This window comes from Oncorhynchus gorbuscha, unplaced genomic scaffold, assembly GCF_021184085.1.
Source record: "Oncorhynchus gorbuscha isolate QuinsamMale2020 ecotype Even-year unplaced genomic scaffold, OgorEven_v1.0 Un_scaffold_979, whole genome shotgun sequence".
Classification (NCBI taxonomy): domain Eukaryota; kingdom Metazoa; phylum Chordata; class Actinopteri; order Salmoniformes; family Salmonidae; genus Oncorhynchus; species Oncorhynchus gorbuscha.
Genome location: NW_025745902.1, coordinates 227,501 through 246,752, shown reverse-complemented (window position 1 = coordinate 246,752; position 19,252 = coordinate 227,501). Strand labels below are relative to the sequence as shown.

The following is a 19,252-nucleotide window of genomic DNA, read 5'->3' as shown; positions in this document are numbered from 1 at the left end:
TAGCTGTACTGTCTGACCTCATTCTGTTTCTTCTCCCTAATCCCCCTTCTTCCACCTGCAGGAAAAGGATGGAGAGAAGAGTCGAGACAAAGACGATAGGAGAGAGGCGAAGGCCAGAGAGAGATGTACGCTGAACGGACATCACTTCAGCATGGTCTCCTCCCAGACACAATCCTCCTCCTGCCACCAATGCAGCAAAACCATCAACACTAAGGATGCCTTTCTCTGCACCCGTAAGACAACATCAGTCAATACAACTCTAACAAAACCAACTATTAGCAGGTTTAGTAGATACACACCATATCACTCAAGATGGCGCTGACAGAGAGGGCTGCTTTGCTTCTAATCCTTAGGAAACATTTCAGTATTTTTATTTTGATGTATTATTTCTTACATTGTTAGCACAGACAATCTTAAGTTTTATTACATACAGCCGGGAAGAACTATTGGATATCAGAGCGATGTCAACTTACCAGCACTACGACCAGGAATACGACTTTCCCGAAGGGGATCCTTTGTCCGTAACACTCGGGCAATTGAACTGATTCCTGAGGCTGATCCAAAACAACTCTGCTGGAGAAGAGGCAGACAGAACAGTGTTCTGGTCAGACTTCGGAGGTGCACACACCACCCACCACTCCCGAGTATATAACTCGCCAATGTCCAGTCCCTAGATAACAAGGTCGATGAAATTAGGGTTGAGGTTTGCTTTCCAGAGAGACATCAGGGATTGTAACATACTCTGTTTCACGGAACCATGGCTCTCTCGGGATATGCTGTCGGAGACGGTACAACTACCTGGTTTATCAGTGCGTCGCGCCGACAGTAATAAACATCTCTTTGGGAAGAAGGGCGGGGGTTTCATGTTTAATGACTTATGGTGTAATTGTAACAACAGGAATTCAAGTCTTTTGTTCACCTGACCTAGAATTCCTCATAATCAAATGCCGACCATATTATCTCAAGATAATTATATTTTGTTATTGTCACAGCCATATATATCCCCCCTCAAGTCGATACCACAATGGCCCTCAAGGAACTTCAATGGACTATATTGGAAATCATATATGCTGAGGCTGAATTAATTGTAGCTGGGGATTTTAACAAACAAAATTTGAGAACAAGGCTACCTAAATTGTATCAGCATATCGACTGTAGAACTCGCACTGGAAAACCACTGGATCATTGCTACTCTAACTTCCCGCTTACAAGGCCCTCGCCCGCCCTTATTTCACAAATATGAACACGTATCTATTTTGCTCCTCCATTCCTATAGGCAAAAACTTAAACAGGAAGTACCCATGCTAAGGACTATTTAACGCCAGTCTGACCAATCGGGAATCCACGTTTCAAGATTGTTTTGATTACAGGGACTGGGATATGTTCTGGATAGTGTCAGAGAATAATACCATAGGACTTTGCACAATTGGCCCAGCATCGTCCGGGTTTGGCCGGGGTAGGCCCTCATTGTAAATAAGAATTTGATCTTAACTGACTTGCCTAGTTAAAGGTTAAAATAAATAAAAAGTTTAAATTAAATCAAATCATCCAAATGTCGACAAAGTGGAGTCGCAATTCAATGGCTCAGACACAAGACAATTGTCTGCCGACAATCACGGACTTCAAAAGGTAAACCAGCCACGTCACGGACACCGACGTCTTGCTTCCAGGTGAACTAAACACCTTCTTTGCCCACTTTGAGGATAATACAGTGCCACCAATGTGGCCCGCTACCAAGGACTGTGGAATCTCCTTCTCCGTGGCTGATGGAGTTCCTCTGCCTACACATCACTGACAATCTGAAATGGTCCATCCAAACAGACAGTGTGGTGAAGAAGGTGCAACAATGCCTCTTCAACCTCAGGAGGCTGAAGAAATGTGGCTTGTCACCTAAAACCCTCACAAACTTTTACACATGCACAATCGAGAGCATCCTTTCGGGCTGTATCACCGCCCGGAATGGCAACTGCACCGCCCACAACCGCAAGGCTCTCCAGAGGGTAGTGCGGTCTGCACAACGCATCACCGGGGGCAAACTACCTGCCCTCCAGGACACCTACACCACCCGATGTCACAGGAAGGCCATAAAGATCATCATGGACAATAACCACCCGAGCCACTGCCTGTTCACACCACTACCATCCAGAAAGCGAGCTCAGTACAGGTGCATCAAAGCTGAGACTGAAACAGCTTCTATCTCTAGGCCATCAGACTGTTAATGGAAGCCTCTCAAACATAATCCAGGTAGAATCAGGAATTCCCCAGGGCAGCTGTTTAGGCCCCTTGCAGGTAGAATCAGGAATTCCCCAGAGTAGCTGTTTAGGCCCCTTGCTTTTTTCAACCTTTACTAACTGAATACCACTGACTTTGAGTAAAGACAGAGTGTCTATGTATGTGGATGACTTACGGAGTTGACGTCAGACAACAATCTGAATGAGTTTGACGTTCGACAACAATCTGAATGAGTTGTGACGTTCGACAACAACCTTTTACAGAGTTGACGTTAGAAAACAATCTGAATGAGTTTGATTTATGGAATTGAAGTGGTATACAAGGTCGCAATTTAGTTTTTCTTCAGTTGCTTCATGACTAAAAACTAATCAAAATAAACATATTTAAACCAAAATGAATATTCTATCAAGGAGATGGAATTGACAGTTCATTGTTGTGATGATGTGTGGTGATTTCAATATTTTTGTTTTCATCTATTAAATGTAGAGAACTTTCCGGAGTGGTCTTCTTGTACTACATAGAATAAGGACATGCAGAAGAAGCTGTCCCTGCTCATCCCTGATTCATTTAGGATTTAAGACCAATCTGACGGAGTTCACCATATCTCCAGGCACATCTTTTAAGACTATTTCTCTTAAAGGCAGAGAGGGCTCTCACAAGAAACTACAACATATATTTTTTTAAACTATAAAAATATCATTGCCGGTTTATAGAATAAAAATATGTATAATTGGAGAGTTGAAACTGGTATAATTTGTTCCAGACAAGGGCATGTCTAGGCATAGAGCCGATATGAAAATGTATAATATAGAAAATATTTAGAAAATTACAAAAGCAAATCTTTCCCTAATTAAATTCCACTAAATGTAATTTCATCTGAATTAAAACAAACAAAAGAAAAACAAATTGTCTATAAATACAAAGTTTCCCAACAAGGATTGTCCCAACTTTCAAGAATCCCCGAAGGACTATGGTGTCATTCTGGACATACGCCAACTCTCTAGTTCTGTAGACCAGTCCAATTCTCTGGTTCTACAGACCAGTCCACTTCTCTGGTTCTGTAGACCAGTCCAACTCTGTAGACCGGTCCACTTTTCTGGTTCTGTAGACCAGTCCAACTCTCTGGTTCTGTAGACCAGTCCAACTCTCTGGTTCTGTAGACCAGTCCAACTCTCTGGTTCTGTAGACCAGTCCAACTCTCTGGTTCTGTAGACCAGTCCAACTCTCTGGTTCTGTAGACTGAGTTTTTACTTTCAGATTTAGAGTTGCATTCTTTTTGTATTTTTCAGATTGCAATTCACATGTTCATAAGAGTTGTAGAGAAAGCCTGCCTGTCTGTGCCAAGGTGAAGATGAAGGTAAGGAAAAACTGTATTTAAAACTATTTTCAAAACCATTTCGTCAGCCTATAAAATGAGTAGCCTACAAGGACATCATGTTTTTATGCACTAGATCATTTTGTCAGCCAATAGGATGAGTAGCCTACAAGAATAATAATAATAATAATAATAATAATAATAATAATAAATAATAATATAATATAATAATAATATAATAATAATAATAATATATGCCATTTAGCAGACGCTTTTATCCAAAGCGACTTACAGTCATGTGTGCATACATTCTACGTATGGGTGGTCCAGGGGATCGAACCCACTACCCTGGCGTTACAAGCGCCATGCTCTACCAACTGAGCTACAGAAGGACATCATGTTTTTATGTACAAGATCATTTTGTCAGCCAATAGGATGAGTAGCATACAGGACATCAAGGTCATGAACTTATTTACACTACTGAAGTCCTGGATTGTTTTCCCTCCAGTCGCCCAGACAGCAGTTTGCAGTTCCAGATTCAGCCACCATTCCTGTTGTCACCCGGAGACCAAAACGAGGGTTAAACCGTGAGTCCATCTTAAATATACTCAATAGTCATACTGTTGGTGTTTCCCAGAGCCACCACAGTCCTGTCCTGGTCCCAGATCTGTTGGTGTTAACCAGAGCCACCACAGCATTGTCCTGGTCCCAGATCTGTTGGTCCTACAGGGCTGCATGTTGTCTGTTCCCTATAGAGTCCTACAGGGCTGGATGTATCTTCTCCCTATAGAGTCCTACAGGGCTGGATGTATCTTCTCCCTATAGAGTCCTACAGGGCTGGATGTATCTTCTCCCTATAGAGTCCTACAGGGCTGGATGTATCTTCTCCCTATAGAGTCCTACAGGGCTGGATGTATCTGTTCCCTATAGAGTCCTACAGGGCTGGATGTATCTGTTCCCTATAGAGTCCTACAGGGCTGGATGTATCTGTTCCCTATAGAGTCCTTCAGGGCTGGATGTATCTGTTCCCTATAGAGTCCTACAGGGCTGGATGTATCTGTTCCCTATAGAGTCCTACAGGGCTGGATGTATCTGTTCCCTATAGAGTCCTACAGGGCTGGATGTATCGGTACCCTATAGAGTCCTACAGGGCTGGATGTATCTGTTCCCTATAGAGTCCTACAGGGCTGGATGTATCTGTACCCTATAGAGTCCTACAGGGCTGGATGTATTTGTTCCCTATAGAGTCCTACAGGATGGATGTATCTGTTCCCTATAGAGTCCTACAGGGCTGGATGTATCTGTTCCCTATAGAGTCCTACAGGGCTGGATGTATCTGTTCCCTATAGAGTCCTACAGGGCTGGATGTATCTGTACCCTATAGAGTCCTACAGGGCTGGATGTATCTGTACCCTATAGAGTCCTACAGGGCTGGATGTATCTGTTCCCTATAGAGTCCTACAGGATGGATGTATCTGTTCCCTATAGAGTCCTACAGGGCTGGATGTATCTGTTCCCTATAGAGTCCTACAGGGCTGGATGTATCTGTTCCCTATAGAGTCCTACAGGGCTGGATGTATCTGTTCCCTATAGAGTCCTACAGGGCTGGATGTATCTGTTCCCTATAGAGTCCTACAGGGCTGCATGTCAACATGTGCACTATGTAAGGATTAGGGTGCCATGTGGGACGTAACCCAATTACCATCCTACCGCATTCCTCTGTTAACGCTGGCCCTCTCTTATGACATCACAGCAGGTGCATCGAGGGAGCGACCCTGGTCAGCCATCTTGTCTCCAGAAGACCACTCCTCATTGGTTGTTCCCTCCCGAAGACATACCTCCATCATACCTTTCCCCGGCTCCAACCTGTCAAAGAGCATCTCCATATCCAACATCGCTGGGTGAGCAACCCAAACCTAACCCTGAGCCTGTTCTTAAACCCAAACCTATCCCTAACCCTATCCCTATCCCTGACCCTGAGCCTGTTCTTAACCCAAACCTATCCCTAACCATATCCCTAACCCTGACCCTGAGCCTGTTCTTAAACCCAAACCTAACCCTAACCCTATCCCTATCCCTGACCCTGAGCCTGTTCTTAAACCAAAACCTATCCCTGACCCTGAGCCTGTTCTTAACCCAAACCTATCCCTAACCCAAACCTATCCCTAACCCTGAGCCTGTTCTTAAACCCAAACCTAACCCTAACCCTATCCCTAACCCTGACCCTGAGCCTGTTCTTAACCAAAACCTATCCCTAACCATATCCCTAACCCTGACCCTGAGCCTGTTCTTAAACCAAAACCTATCCCTGACCCTGAGCCTGTTCTTAAACCAAAACCTATCCCTAACCATATCCCTAACCCTGACCCTGAGCCTGTTCTTAAACCCAAACCTATCCCTAACCATATCCCTAACCCTGACCCTGAGCCTGTTCTTAAACCAAAACCTATCCCTATCCCTGAGCCTGAGCCTGTTCTTAACCAAAACCTATCCCTAACCCTGAGCCTGAGCCTGTTCTTAAACCAAAACCTATCCCTGACCCTGAGCCGGTTCTTAAACCTAACCCTAACCCTAACCCTGAGCCTGTTCTTAAACCTAACCCTAACCCTAACCCTGAGCCTGTTCTTAAACCTAACCCTAACCCTGAGCCTGTTCTTAAACCCAAACCTATCCCTAACCCTGAGCCTGTTCTTAAACCAAAACCTATCCCTGACCCTGAGCCTGTTCTTAATCCAAAACCTATCCCTGACCCTGAGCCTGTTCTTAAACCCAAACCTATCCCTAACCCTAACCCTGAGCCTGTTCTTAAACCAAAACCTATCCCGAACCCTAACCCTGAGCCTGTTCTTAAACCAAAACCTATCCCTATCCCTAACCCTGAGCCTGTTCTTAAACCAAAACCTATCCCTAACCCTGACCCTGAGCCTGTTCTTAAACCCAAACCTATCCCTAACCCTGAGCCTGTTCTTAAACCAAAACCTATCCCTAACCCTGAGCCTGTTCTTAAACCCAAACCTATCCCTAACCCTGAGCCTGTTCTTAAACCAAAACCTATCCCTAACCCTGAGCCTGTTCTTAAACCAAAACCTATCCCTAACCCTGAGCCTGTTCTTCTTCATTAACTTCCGGCGCCGACTGAGATGGCCGCCTCGCTTCGCGTTCCTAGGAAACTATGCAGTTTTTTGTTTTTTTACGTGTTATATGCAGTCTCTCCTTCACTGCAGCCGAGGTGATTAAGACATTTAAACGTGTTAACCCTCGCAAGGCTGCAGGCCCAGACGGCATCCCCAGCCGCGCCCTCCGAGCATGCGCAGACCAGCTGGCCGGTGTGTTTACGGACATATTCAATCAATCCCTATACCAGTCTGCTGTTCCCACATGCTTCAAGAGGGCCACCATTGTTCCTGTTCCCAAGAAAGCTAAGGTAACTGAGCTAAACGACTACCGCCCCGTAGCACTCACTTCCGTCATCATGAAGTGCTTTGAGAGACTAGTCAAGGACCATATCACCTCCACCCTACCTGACACCCTAGACCCACTCCAATTTGCTTACCGCCCAAATAGGTCCACAGACGATGCAATCTCAACCACACTGCACACTGCCCTAACCCACCTGGACAAGAGGAATACCTATGTGAGAATGCTGTTCATCGACTACAGCTCGGCATTCAACACCATAGTACCCTCCAAGCTCGTCATCAAGCTCGAGACCCTGGGTCTCGACCCCGCCCTGTGCAACTGGGTACTGGACTTCCTGACGGGCCGCCCCCAGGTGGTGAGGGTAGGCAACAACATCTCCTCCCGCTGATCCTCAACACGGGGGCCCCACAAGGGTGCGTTCTGAGCCCTCTCCTGTACTCCCTGTTCACCCACGACTGCGTGGCCACGCACGCTCCAACTCAATCATCAAGTTTGCGGACGACACAACAGTGGTAGGCTTGATTACCAACAACGACGAGACGGCCTACAGGGAGGAGGTGAGGGCCCTTGGAGTGTGGTGTCAGGAAAATAACCTCACACTCAACGTCAACAAAACTAAGGAGATGATTGTGGACTTCAGGAAACAGCAGAGGGAACACCCCCTATCCACATCGATGGAACAGTAGTGGAGAGGGTAGCTAGTTTTAAGTTCCTCGGCATACACATCACAGACAAACTGAATTGGTCCACTCACACTGACAGCGTCGTGAAGAAGCGCAGCAGCGCCTATTCAACCTCAGGAGGCTGAAGAAATTTGGCTTGTCACCAAAAGCACTCACAAACTTCTACAGATGCACAATCGAGAGCATCCTGGCGGGCTGTATCACCGCCTGGTACGGCAACTGCTCCGCCCTCAACCGTAAGGCTCTCCAGAGGGTAGTGAGGACTGCACAACGCATCACCGGGGCAAACTACCTGCCCTCCAGGACACCTACACCACCCGTTGTTACAGGAAGGCCATAAAGATCATCAAGGACATCAACCACCCGAACCACTGCCTGTTCACCCCGCTATCATCCAGAAGGCGAGGTCAGTACAGGTGCATCAAAGCTGGGACCGAGAGACTGAAAAACAGCTTCTATCTCAAGGCCATCAGACTGTTAAATAGCCACCACTAACATTGAGTGGCTGCTGCCAACACACTGTCATTGACACTGACCCAACTCCAGCCATTTAATAATGGGAATTGATGGGAAATGATGTAAATATATCACTAGCCACTTTAAACAATGCTACCTTATATAATGTTACTTACCCTACATTATTCATCTCATATACATATGTATATACTGTACTCTACAACATCGACTGCATCCTTATGTAACACATGTATCACTAGCCACTTTAACTATGCCACTTTGTTTACTTTGTCTACATACTCATCTCATATGTATATACTGTACTCGATACCATCTACTGTATGCTGCTCTGTACCATCACTCATTCATATATCCTTATGTACATGTTCCTTATCCCCTTACTGTCATGTTTGTCATTTATTGTCATGTCTTGTCCCTGTGCTCCCCATGCTATTCGTTTCCCTCTGCTGGTCTTGTTTGGTTCTATCCCTCTCTCTCCCCCTCCCCCTTTCACTCTCTCGCTCTCTCTTCTCTCTGTCGTTCCGTTCCTGCTCCCAGCTGTTCCTATTCCCCTAATCATCATTTAGTCTTCCCACACCTGTTCCCGATCCTTTCCCCTGATTAGACTCCCTATTTATTCCTTTGTGATCCGTTCCTGTTCCATCGGTTCCTTGTTTTGTATTCCATGCTGTAATTGCGTTTCGCCCTGTCCTGTCGTGTTTTTTGCCGTGATTGTGTATCACCCTGTCCTGTCGTGTTTGTGCCTTCTTCAGACGCTGCGTGTGAGCAGGTGTCTCAGTTGACTACGGCCTGCGCCTACCCGAAGCGACCTGCAGTCTGTGGCCGCTTCTCCGGTTGTTTTCCCTCTACTATCTAGAGGATTTCAGTTATTCGGTTTTGAGCATTAATAAACTCTGTTTCTGTTAAGTCGCGTTTGGGTCCTCCTTCACCTGCATAACAGAAGGAACCGATCAAAGAATGGACCCAGCGACTTCTGACGCTCGTTACACTGCCGTCGAGATCCAAGGAGCCATGCTCGGCAGACACGAGCAGGAATTGTCCGCTGCTCGCCAGGCCGTGGAAAACCTGGCTGCTCAGGTTTCCGACCTCTCTGGACAGTTCCAGAGTCTACGTCTCGTGCCACCTGTTACTTCCTGGCCTGCCGAGCCTCCAGAACCTAGGGTTAATAACCCACCTTGCTACTCCGGGCAGCCCACTGAGTGCCGCTCCTTTCTCACGCAGTGTGAGATTGTGTTCTCTCTCCAACCCAACACATACTCTAGAGAGAGCTCGGGTTGCTTACGTCATCTCACTCCTCACTGGCCGGGCTCGAGAATGGGGCACAGCTATCTGGGAGGCAAGGGCTGTTTGCTCAAACGATTTCCAGAACTTTAAAGAGGAGATGATTCGGGTTTTTGACCGTTCAGTTTTTGGTGGGGAGGCTTCTAGGGCCCTGGCTTCCTTATGCCAAGGTGAACGGTCCATAACGGATTATTCCATTGAGTTTCGCACTCTTGCTGCCTCTAGTGAGTGGAACGAGCCGGCGCTGCTCGCTCGTTTTCTGGAGGGACTCCACGCTGTGGTTAAGGATGAGATTCTCTCCCGGGAGGTTCCTTCAGATGTGGACTCTTTGATTGCTCTCGCCATCCGCATAGAACGACGGGTAGATCTTCGTCACCGGGCTCGTGGAAGAGAGCTCGCATCAACGGTGTTTCCCTGCTCCGCATCGCAGCCATCTCCCCCTCTGGCTTTGAGACTGAGCCCATGCAGCTGGGAGGGATTCGCATCTCGAATAAGGAGAGGGAACGGAGGATCACCAACCGCCTGTGCCTCTATTGTGGAGTTGCTGGACATTTCGTTAATTCATGTCCAGTAAAAGCCAGAGCTCATCTGTAAGCGGAGGGCTACAGGTGAGCGCAACTACTCAAGTCTCTCCATCAAAGTCCTGTACTACTTTGTCGGTCCACCTACGCTGGACCGGTTCGGGCGCTACATGTAGTGCCTTGATAGACTCTGGGGCTGAGGGTTGTTTCATGGACGAAGCATGGGTTCGGAAACATGACATTCCTTTCAGAGAGTTAGATAAGCCTACGCCCATGTTCGCCTTAGATGGTAGTCATCTTCCCAGTATCAGATTTGAGACACTACCTTTAACCCTCACAGTATCTGGTAACCACAGTGAGACTATTTCTTTTTGATTTTCCGTTCACCGTTTACACCTGTTGTTTTGGGTCATCCCTGGCTAGTATGTCATAATCCTTCTATTAATTGGTCTAGTAATTCTATCCTATCCTGGAACGTTTCTTGTCATGTGAAGTGTTTAATGTCTGCCATCCCTCCCGTTTCTTCTGTCCCTACTTCTCAGGAGGAACCTGGCGATTTGACAGGAGTGCCGGAGGAATATCATGATCTGCGCACGGTCTTCAGTCGGTCCCGAGCCAACTCCTTCCTCCTCACCGGTCGTATGATTGTAGTATTGATCTCCTTCCGGGGACCACTCCTCCTCGAGGTAGACTATACTCTCTGTCGGCTCCCGAACGTAAGGCTCTCGAGGATTATTTGTCTGTGTCTCTTGACGCCGGTACCATAGTGCCTTCTTCCTCTCCGGCCGGGGCGGGGTTCTTTTTTGTTAAGAAGAAGGACGGTACTCTGCGCCCCTGCGTGATTATCGAGGGCTGAATGACATAACGGTTAAGAATCGTTATCCGCTTCCCCTTATGTCATCAGCCTTCGAGATTCTGCAGGGAGCCAGGTGCTTTACTAAGTTGGACCTTCGTAACGCTTACCATCTCGTGCGCATCAGAGAGGGGGACGAGTGGAAAACGGCGTTTAATACTCCGTTAGGGCATTTTGAGTACCGGGTTCTGCCGTTCGGTCTCGCCAATGCGCCAGCTGTTTTTCAGGCATTAGTTAATGATGTTCTGAGAGACATGCTGAACATTTTCGTTTTTGTCTATCTTGACGATATCCTGATTTTTTCTCCGTCACTCGAGATTCATGTTCAGCACGTTCGACGTGTTCTACAGCGCCTTTTAGAGAATTGTCTCTATGTAAAGGCTGAGAAGTGCTCTTTTCATGTCTCCTCCGTTACTTTTCTCGGTTCCGTTATTTCCGCTGAAGGCATTCAGATGGATTCCGCTAAGGTCCAAGCTGTCAGTGATTGGCCCGTTCCAAGGTCACGTGTCGAGTTGCAGCGCTTTTAGGTTTCGCTAATTTCTATCGGCGTTTCATTCGTAATTTCGGTCAAGTTGCTGCCCCTCTCACAGCTCTTACTTCTGTCAAGACGTGTTTTAAGTGGTCCGGTTCCGCCCAGGGAGCTTTTGATCTTCTAAAGGAACGTTTTACGTCCGCTCCTATCCTCGTTACTCCTGACGTCACTAGACAATTCATTGTCGAGGTTGACGCTTCAGAGGTAGGCGTGGGAGCCATTCTATCCCAGCGCTTCCAGTCTGACGATAAGGTTCATCCTTGCGCTTATTTTTCTCATCGCCTGTCGCCATCTGAGCGCAACTATGATGTGGGTAACCGTGAACTGCTCGCCATCCGCTTAGCCCTAGGCGAATGGCGACAGTGGTTGGAGGGGGCGACCGTTCCTTTTGTCGTTTGGACAGACCATAAGAACCTTGAGTACATCCGTTCTGCCAAACGACTTAATGCCCGTCAAGCTCGTTGGGCGTTGTTTTTCGCTCGTTTCGAGTTTGTGATTTCTTACCGTCCGGGTAGCAAGAACACCAAGCCTGATGCCTTATCCCGTCTGTTTAGTTCTTCTGTGGCTTCTACTGATCCCGAGGGGATTCTTCCTTATGGGCGTGTTGTCGGGTTAACAGTCTGGGGAATTGAAAGACAGGTTAAGCAAGCACTCACGCACACTGCGTCGCCGCGCGCTTGTCCTAGTAACCTCCTTTTCGTTCCTGTTTCCACTCGTCTGGCTGTTCTTCAGTGGGCTCACTCTGCCAAGTTAGCGGGTCATCCCGGTGTTCGAGGCACTCTTGCGTCTATTCGCCAGCGCTTTTGGTGGCCGACTCAGGAGCGTGACACGCGCCGTTTCGTGGCTGCCTGTTCGGACTGCGCGCAGACTAAGTCGGGTAACTCTCCTCCTGCCGGTCGTCTCAGACCGCTCCCCATTCCTTCTCGACCATGGTCTCACATTGCCTTAGACTTCATTACCGGTCTGCCTTTGTCTGCGGGGAAGACTGTGATTCTGACGGTTGTCGATAGGTTCTCTAAGGCGGCACATTTCATTCCCCTCGCTAAACTTCCTTCCGCTAAGGAGACGGCACAAATCATTATTGAGAATGTATTCAGAATTCATGGCCTCCCGTTAGACGCCGTTTCAGACAGAGGTCCGCAATTCACGTCACAGTTTTGGAGGGAGTTCTGTCGTTTGATTGGTGCGTCCGTCAGTCTCTCTTCCGGGTTTCATCCCCAATCTAACGGTCAAGCAGAGAGGGCCAATCAGACGATTGGTCGCATACTACGCAGCCTTTCTTTCAGGAACCCTGCGTCTTGGGCAGAACAGCTCCCCTGGGCAGAATACGCTCACAATTCGCTTCCTTCGTCTGCTACCGGGTTATCTCCGTTTCAGAGTAGTCTGGGTTACCAGCCTCCTCTGTTCTCATCCCAGCTTGCCGAGTCCAGCGTTCCCTCCGCTCAAGCGTTTGTCCAACGTTGTGAGCGCACCTGGAGGAGGGTGAGGTCTGCACTTTGCCGTTACAGGGCACAGACGGTGAGAGCCGCCAATAAACGCAGGATTAAGAGTCCAAGGTATTGTTGCGGCCAGAGAGTGTGGCTTTCCACTCGCAACCTTCCTCTTACGACAGCTTCTCGTAAGTTGACTCCGCGGTTCATTGGTCCGTTCCGTGTCTCCCAGGTCGTCAATCCTGTCGCTGTGCGACTGCTTCTTCCGCGACATCTTCGTCGCGTCCATCCTGTCTTCCATGTCTCCTGTGTTAAGCCCTTTCTTCGCACCCCCGTTCGTCTTCCCTCCCCCCCTCCCGTCCTTGTCGAGAGCGCACCTATTTACAAGGTACATAAAATTATGGACATGCGTTCTCGGGGACGGGGTCACCAATACCTAGTGGATTGGGAGGGTTACGGTCCTGAGGAGAGGAGTTGGGTTCCGTCTCGGGACGTGCTGGACCGTTCGCTCATCGATGATTTCCTCCGTTGCCGCCAGGATTCCTCCTCGAGTGCGCCAGGAGGCGCTCGGTGAGTGGGGGGGTACTGTCATGTTTGTCATTTATTGTCATGTCTTGTCCCTGTGCTCCCCATGCTATTCGTTTCCCTCTGCTGGTCTTGTTTGGTTCTATCCCTCTCTCTCCCCCTCCCCCTTTCACTCTCTCGCTCTCTCTTCTCTCTGTCGTTCCGTTCCTGCTCCCAGCTGTTCCTATTCCCCTAATCATCATTTAGTCTTCCCACACCTGTTCCCGATCCTTTCCCCTGATTAGACTCCCTATTTATTCCTTTGTGATCCGTTCCTGTTCCATCGGTTCCTTGTTTTGTATTCCATGCTGTAATTGCGTTTCGCCCTGTCCTGTCGTGTTTTTTGCCGTGATTGTGTATCACCCTGTCCTGTCGTGTTTTGTGCCTTCTTCAGACGCTGCGTGTGAGCAGGTGTCTCAGTTGACTACGGCCTGCGCCTACCCGAAGCGACCTGCAGTCTGTGGCCGCTTCTCCGGTTGTTTTCCCCTCTACTATCTAGAGGATTTCAGTTATTCGGTTTTGAGCATTAATAAACTCTGTTTCTGTTAAGTCGCGTTTGGGTCCTCCTTCACCTGCATAACACTTACACTGTGTATAAGACAGTAGTTTTGGAATTGTTAGTTAGATTACTTGTTGGTTATCACTGCATTGTCGGAACTAGAAGCACAAGCATTTCGCTACACTCGCATTAACATCTGCTAACCATGTGTATGTGACAAATAAAATTTGATTTGATTTGATTTGATTTTTTTGATTTTAAACCAAAACCTATCCCTAACCCTGAGCCTGTTCTTAAACCAAAACCTATCCCTAACCCTGAGCCTGTTCTTAAACCAAAACCTAACCCTAACCCTAACCCTGAGCCTGTTCTTAAACCAAAACCTATCCGTAACCCTAACCCTGAGCCTGTTCTTAACCAAAACCTATCCCTAACCCTGAGCCTGTTCTTAACCAAAACCTATCCCTAACCCTGAGCCTGTTCTTAACCAAAACCTATCCCTGACCCTGAGCCTGTTCTTAAACCAAAACCTATCCCTAACCCTAACCCTGAGCCTGTTCTTAAACCAAAACCTATCCCTAACCCTAACCCTGAGCCTGTTCTTAAACCAAAACCTATCCCTAACCCTAACCCTGAGCCTGTTCTTAAACCAAAACCTATCCCTAACCCTAATCCTGAGCCTGTTCTTAAACCAAAACCTATCCCTAACCCTAACCCTGAGCCTGTTCTTAAACCAAAACCTATCCCTAACCCTGACCCTGAGCCTGTTCTTAAACCAAAACCTATCCCTAACCCTAACCCTGAGCCTGTTCTTAAACCAAAACCTATCCCTAACCCTAACCCTGAGCCTGTTCTTAAACCAAAACCTAACCCTAACCATACTCCTAACCCTAACCCTGAGCCTGTTCTTAAACCAAAACCTATCCCTGACCCTGAGCCTGTTCTTAAACCAAAACCTATCCCTAACCCTGAGCCTGTTCTTAAACCAAAACCTATCCCTGACCCTGAGCCTGTTCTTAAACCCAAACCTATCCCTAACCCTAACCCTGAGCCTGTTCTTAAACCAAAACCTATCCCTAACCCTAACCCTGAGCCTGTTCTTAAACCAAAACCTAACCATCATCCTAACTCTGACCCTGACCCTGTTCCTAATCATAACCCTGACTCAAACCCTGACCCTGTTCCTAACCATAATCCTGACTCAAACCCTGACCCTGTTCCTAATCATAACCCTGACTCATTACATTACATTTAAGTCATTTAGCAGACGGTCTTATCCAGAGCGACTTACAAATTGGTGCATTCACCTTATGACATCCAGTAGAACAGTCACTTTACAATAGTGCATCTAAATCTTAAGGGGGGGGTGAGAAGGATTACTTATCCTATCCTAGGTATTCCTTAAAGAGGTGGGGTTTCAGGTGTCTCCGGAAGGTGGTTATGACCCTGTTCTTAATCCTGCACATGTCCCTAATCCTGACACTAACCTTAAATCTGACCCTGACCCTGTTCCTAACCCTGACTCTAACCCAACCCTGACTCCAACCCTAACCCTGACTCTAACCCAACCCAACCCTAATGGTCCTCTCTTTGTAGCCGTGATTTATTTTTACTGAGCCTCCGTCTCTGACACAGGCACCTCTACTTCAGTCTGGGCCTCCGTCTCTGACACGGGCACCTCTACTTCAGTCTGGGCCTCCGTCTCTGACACGGGCACCTCTACTTCAGTCTGGGCCTCCGTCTCTGACACAGGCACCTCTACTTCAGTCTGGGCCTCCGTCTCTGACACAGGCACCTCTACTTCAGTCTGGGGGATTCAGGAGGGAGGAGAAGGTGGCAAAGAGCTTCCTAGGGTTAGAGGCAGATGCTTGGAATTTAGAGTGGTAGAAAGTGGCATTAGCAGCAGAGACAGAGGAGGAAAATGTAGAGAGGAGGGAGCGAAAGGATGCCAGGTCCGCAGGGAGGAGAGTTTTCCTCCATTTCCGCTCGGCTGCGCGGAGCCCTGTTCTGTGAGCTCGCAATGAGTCGTCGAGCCACGGAGCGGGAGGGGAGGACCGAGCCGGCCTGGAGGATAGGGGACATAGAGAGTCAAAGGATGCAGAAAGGGAGGAGAGGAGGGTTGAGGAGGCAGAATCAGGAGATAGGTTGGAGAAGGTTTGAGCAGAGGGAAGAGATGATAGGATGGAAGAGGAGAGAGTAGCGGGGGAGAGAGAGCGAAGGTTGGGACGGCGCGATACCATCCGAGTAGGGGCAGTGTGGGAGGTGTTGGATGAGAGCGAGAGGGAAAAGGATACAAGGTAGTGGTCGGAGACTTGGAGGGGAGTTGCAATGAGGTTAGTGGAAGAACAGCATCTAGTAAAGATGAGGTCGAGCGTATTGCCTGCCTTGTGAGTAGGGGGGAAGGTGAGAGGGTGAGGTCAAAATAGGAGAGGAGTGGAAAGAAGGAGGCAGAGAGGAATGAGTCAAAGGTAGACGTGGGGAGGTTAAAGTCGCCCAGAACTGTGAGAGGTGAGCCGTCCTCAGGAAAGGAGCTTATCAAGGCATCAAGCTCATTGATGAACTCTCAGAGGGAACCTGGAGGGCGATAAATGATAAGGATGTTAAGCTTGAAAGGGCTGGTAACTGTGACAGCATGGAATTCAAAGGAGGCGATAGACAGATGGGTAAGAAGAGAGAATGACCACTTGGGAGAGATGAGGATCCCGGTGCCACCACCCCGCTGACCAGAAGCTCTCGGGGTGTGCGAGAACACGTGGGCGGACGAAGAGAGAGCAGTAGGAGTAGCAGTGTTGTCTGTGGTGATCCATGTTTCCGTCAGTGCCAAGAAGTCGAGGGACTGGAGGGAGGCATAGGCTGAGATGAACTCTGCCTTGTTGGCCGCAGATCGGCAGTTCCAGAGGCTACCGGAGACCTGGAACTCCACGTGGGTCGTGCGCGCTGGAACCACCAGATTAGGGTGGCCGCGGCCACGCGGTGTGGAGCGTTTGTATGGTCTGTGCAGAGAGGAGAGAACAGGGATAGACAGACACATAGTTGACAGGCTACAGAAGAGGCTACACTAATGCAAAGGAGATTGGAATGACAAGTGGACTACACGTCTCGAATGTTCAGAAAGTTAAGCTTACGTAGCAAGAATCTTATTGACTAAAATGATTAAAATGATACAGTACTGCTGAAGTAGGCTAGCTGGCAGTGGCTGCGTTGTTGACACTACACTAATCAAGTCGTTCCGTTGAGTGTAATAGTTTCTACAGTGCTGCTATTCGGGGGCTAGCTGGCTAGCTAGCAGTGTTGATTACGTTACGTTGCGTTAAAAGAACGACAATAGCTGGCTAGCTAACCTAGAAAGTCGCTCTAGACTACACAATTATCTTTGATACAAAGACTGCTATGTAGCTAGCTATGTAGCTAGCTACGATCAAACAAATCAAACCGTTGTACTGTAATGAAATTAAGTGAAAATGTGATACTACCTGTGGAGCGAAGCAGAATGCGACCGGGTTGTTGAGTGGGGAAGTTCTATTCGGTATACGTTGGCTAGCTGTTGGCTAGCTAGCAGTGTCTCCTACGTTAAGGATGACAAATAGCTGGCTAGCTAACCTCGGTAAATTAAGATAATCACTCTAAGACTACACACTCTAAACTACACAATTATCTTGGATACGAAGACAGCAAAGACAGCTATGTAGTTAGCTAACACTACACTAATCAAGTCGTTCAGTTGAGTGTAATAGTTTCTACAGTGCTGCTAATCGGTGGACGTTTGCTAGCTGGCTAGCTGCTGGGCAGAGCAGTGAAGACTACGTTAGGACGACGAAATACGATAATTACGCAATTATCTTTGATACAAAGACGGCTATGTAGCTAGCTAAGAAGAAATTGCTAAGATTAGACAAATCAAACCGTTGTGATATAATGAAATATAATGAAATGTAATGAAAAAGTAATACTACCTGCGGAGCGAAGTGCGGATGCGACCGCTCACTCCAACCCGGAAGACATCAAATATAGACATCAAATCAAATGTATTTATATAGCCCTTACATCAGCTGATATCTCAAAGTGCTGTACAGAACCCCAGCCTAAAACCCCAAACAGCAAGCAATGCAGGTGTAGAAGCACGGTGGCTAGGAAAAACTCCCTAGAAAGGCCAAAACCTAGGAAGAAACCTAGAAATGAACCAGGCTATGTGGGGTGGCCAGTCCTCTTCTGGCTGTGCCGGGTGGAGATTATAACAGAACATGGCCAAGATGTTCAAATGTTCATAAATGCTAAGAGAGACATCAGGGATTGTAACATTCTCTGCTTCACGGAAACATATGTTGTTGGAATCGGTTCAGCCACTGGGCTTCTCCATGCATCGCGCCGATAGAGATGAACACCTGTCTGGCAAGAAGAAGGGTTTGGGTGTATTCTTTATGATTAACGACTCATTGTGTAATCATAACGACATTCAGGAACTCAAGTCCTTCTGCTCACCCAAATTCCTTACAATCAAATGCCGGCCATTTTACCTACCAAGAGAATTATCTTCCGTTATAGTCACAGCTGTGTAGATTCCCCTCAAGCAGACAGCAAGGCGGACATCACGGAACTATGTAAACTGGAAACCATATATCCTGAGGCTGCATTTATTGTAGCTGGGGATTTTAACAAAGCAAATTTGAGAACAAGTCTACCTAAATTCTTCCAACATATTGATTATGCTACATGCAAGGGCAAAACTTCCGCGATGCTTACAAAGCCCTCCCCCGCCCTCCCTTCGGCAAAACCGACCACGACGCCATCTTGCTCCTATCGTCTTATAGGCAGAAACTCAAACAGGGTTTACCAGTGACGAGAACCATTCAACGCTGGTCAGACCAATCGGAAGCCACGCTTCAAGATTGTTTTGATCACTCGGACTGGAATATTTTCAGCTCAGCCGCAGAGAACAACATTGACCTATATGCTGACAATTATAAAGAAGTGCATTGGAGATGTTGTACCCACTGTGACTATTAAAACCTACTCTAACCAGAAACCCTGGATGGAAGGCGGCATTCGCACAAAACTTAAAGCGTGATCCACCTTATTTAAAGAGGTCTGGAAATATGACTGAATATAAACAGTGTAGGTACTCCCTCCGCAAGGCAATCAAACAAGCGAAATGCCAGTACAGCAACAAGGCGGATTCTCAATTCAATGGCTCAGACACGAGAAGTATGTGGCAGGGTCTACAGGAAATCACGGACTACAAAAAGAAAACCAGCCACGTCACGGAAACCGACATCACGCTTCCAGACAAACTAAACAACTTCTTTGCCCGCTTTGAGGATAATACAGTGCCACAATCCCGGCCCGCTAACAAGGACTGCGTCCCCCTCCCCCTTTCCTTCTCCATGGCTGATGCGAGGAAAACATTTAAATGTGTTAACCCTCAGAAGGCTGCTGTCCCAGACGGCA

At 47.7% G+C, this 19,252-nt stretch overlaps 1 protein-coding gene across 1 annotated transcript in view; it reads left to right on the top strand.

Moving 5' to 3' along the window:
• The first annotated feature begins 54 nt into the window (after nucleotides 1–54).
• Nucleotides 55–19,252, top strand: part of LOC124020899 (A-kinase anchor protein 13-like) — a 53,765-nt gene continuing 34,567 nt past the window's right edge. The window contains 4 exon segments of the mRNA XM_046336200.1: nucleotides 55–233; nucleotides 3,522–3,589; nucleotides 4,056–4,134; nucleotides 5,301–5,448. Coding sequence (XP_046192156.1) covers nucleotides 152–233; nucleotides 3,522–3,589; nucleotides 4,056–4,134; nucleotides 5,301–5,448 — 377 coding nt within the window. The 5' untranslated portion in view covers nucleotides 55–151.